At 50.8% G+C, this 1,187-nt stretch overlaps 1 protein-coding gene across 1 annotated transcript; it reads right to left on the reverse strand.

Annotated features, from left to right (window-relative positions):
- Positions 1–309: 309 nt before the first annotated feature.
- On the reverse strand, positions 310–1,164 carry HOXB5 (homeobox B5; the record flags this gene model as incomplete). Its single annotated transcript, XM_031557065.1, has 1 exon — positions 310–1,164. A coding segment is annotated over exon 1 (606 nt), but the record flags the coding sequence as incomplete, so codon positions are not given.
- Between the last annotated feature and the right edge of the window lie 23 nt (positions 1,165–1,187).

Consider the following 1,187-nt stretch of genomic DNA (forward strand, 5'->3'; position numbering starts at 1 on the left):
CCCCCACCCCAAAGGAACACCCCCTTCCCTCAATTTTTAAATTACCTTCTCCCACCATAGACATATCGCTACTAGCCTGAAATAAGCGCACGTTTCGCGGACGGAATAGCGAAACTAAAAGAAATTCTCCCCCCTCCAGGCGCCAGAGGCAGCTTGAAGGCAGTGATCAGAGCAAGAAATGCAAAAAGCCATAAATAGCTGCGATTCTGATCAAAGAGCCAGCACCGAATAAAGGGAAGGAGAGAGAGAAAAAAAAAGGGGGGAGTGGGGGGGAGGTGTGGGAAGGGAAAGGGGGGATTAAAAAAAAAAGAGGGGTGTGCGAAAATAAACAACAACAACGACAACGACCGAAAAAGAAGTAGCTGTACCATGGCTAATGTGAAGTTTCCTCATCCAAGGGAATATCTGAGGTGCCTGCCCTTCTGTTGCTGCCGTGGAGGTTGCGATGGGCTCTGCCTGCGCTCGGGGGATGCTGCTGCTTATTGGAGTGCCCTCGTCGGCTCCCGAGGACGCGCTGGTCTCGTCTAGTTCTGTGAAATTTGTGTTGGTGCTGGCAGAAGTAGCTTGGTCGGAGGGGGACGGGGCGGGCTTGCCTCCATGGCTCTCGCTGTTGGAGCAGGGAAGGGAGTCGGGAGAAGATAAGGAGCAGCTAGACGCCTGTCTAAACCTGCTCTCCTGAGCTGGAGAAGGGAAACCGCGGGAGCTCTCCCCCACAGCCCCAAAGTGACTAGAGGAGGCTGAGCGGTTGATGCTAAGGTCCATCCCATTGTAGTTGTAGCCATAAGAGCTGGAATGCATGGTGCTTGAATCTCTGTAAGAACCGTTCATGGAACTGCTGGTCCCATAATTTAGTAACTGATAGTCGGGGCCATTTGGGTAGCGCCCTGAGAACGAGTTTACAAAGTAAGAGCTCATTTGGGTTATTTTGGAGGGCTTGATTTGTGGCTCGTGGTCGTTATAACCCTGTGCTTGACGATTTATGATGTATTAATGAATTATAGCAATGCACTGTACTTCGTTTTTGCTATGTATGCGGCCAAATATGGGGGGAGGGTGGGGGTGCGTTTGGGAATCACGTGCTTTTGTTGACCAGTCGTAAATTCTCACTGATGACCTCAAGAGGTAATTCATGCTCTATGGTTACAAATAATGACGAGCGAGGAGTCGTTAGGCCCAAGTCGGTGCGC

Source organism: Meleagris gallopavo, chromosome 29 (assembly GCF_000146605.3).
Source record: "Meleagris gallopavo isolate NT-WF06-2002-E0010 breed Aviagen turkey brand Nicholas breeding stock chromosome 29, Turkey_5.1, whole genome shotgun sequence".
NCBI classification, from domain to species: domain Eukaryota; kingdom Metazoa; phylum Chordata; class Aves; order Galliformes; family Phasianidae; genus Meleagris; species Meleagris gallopavo.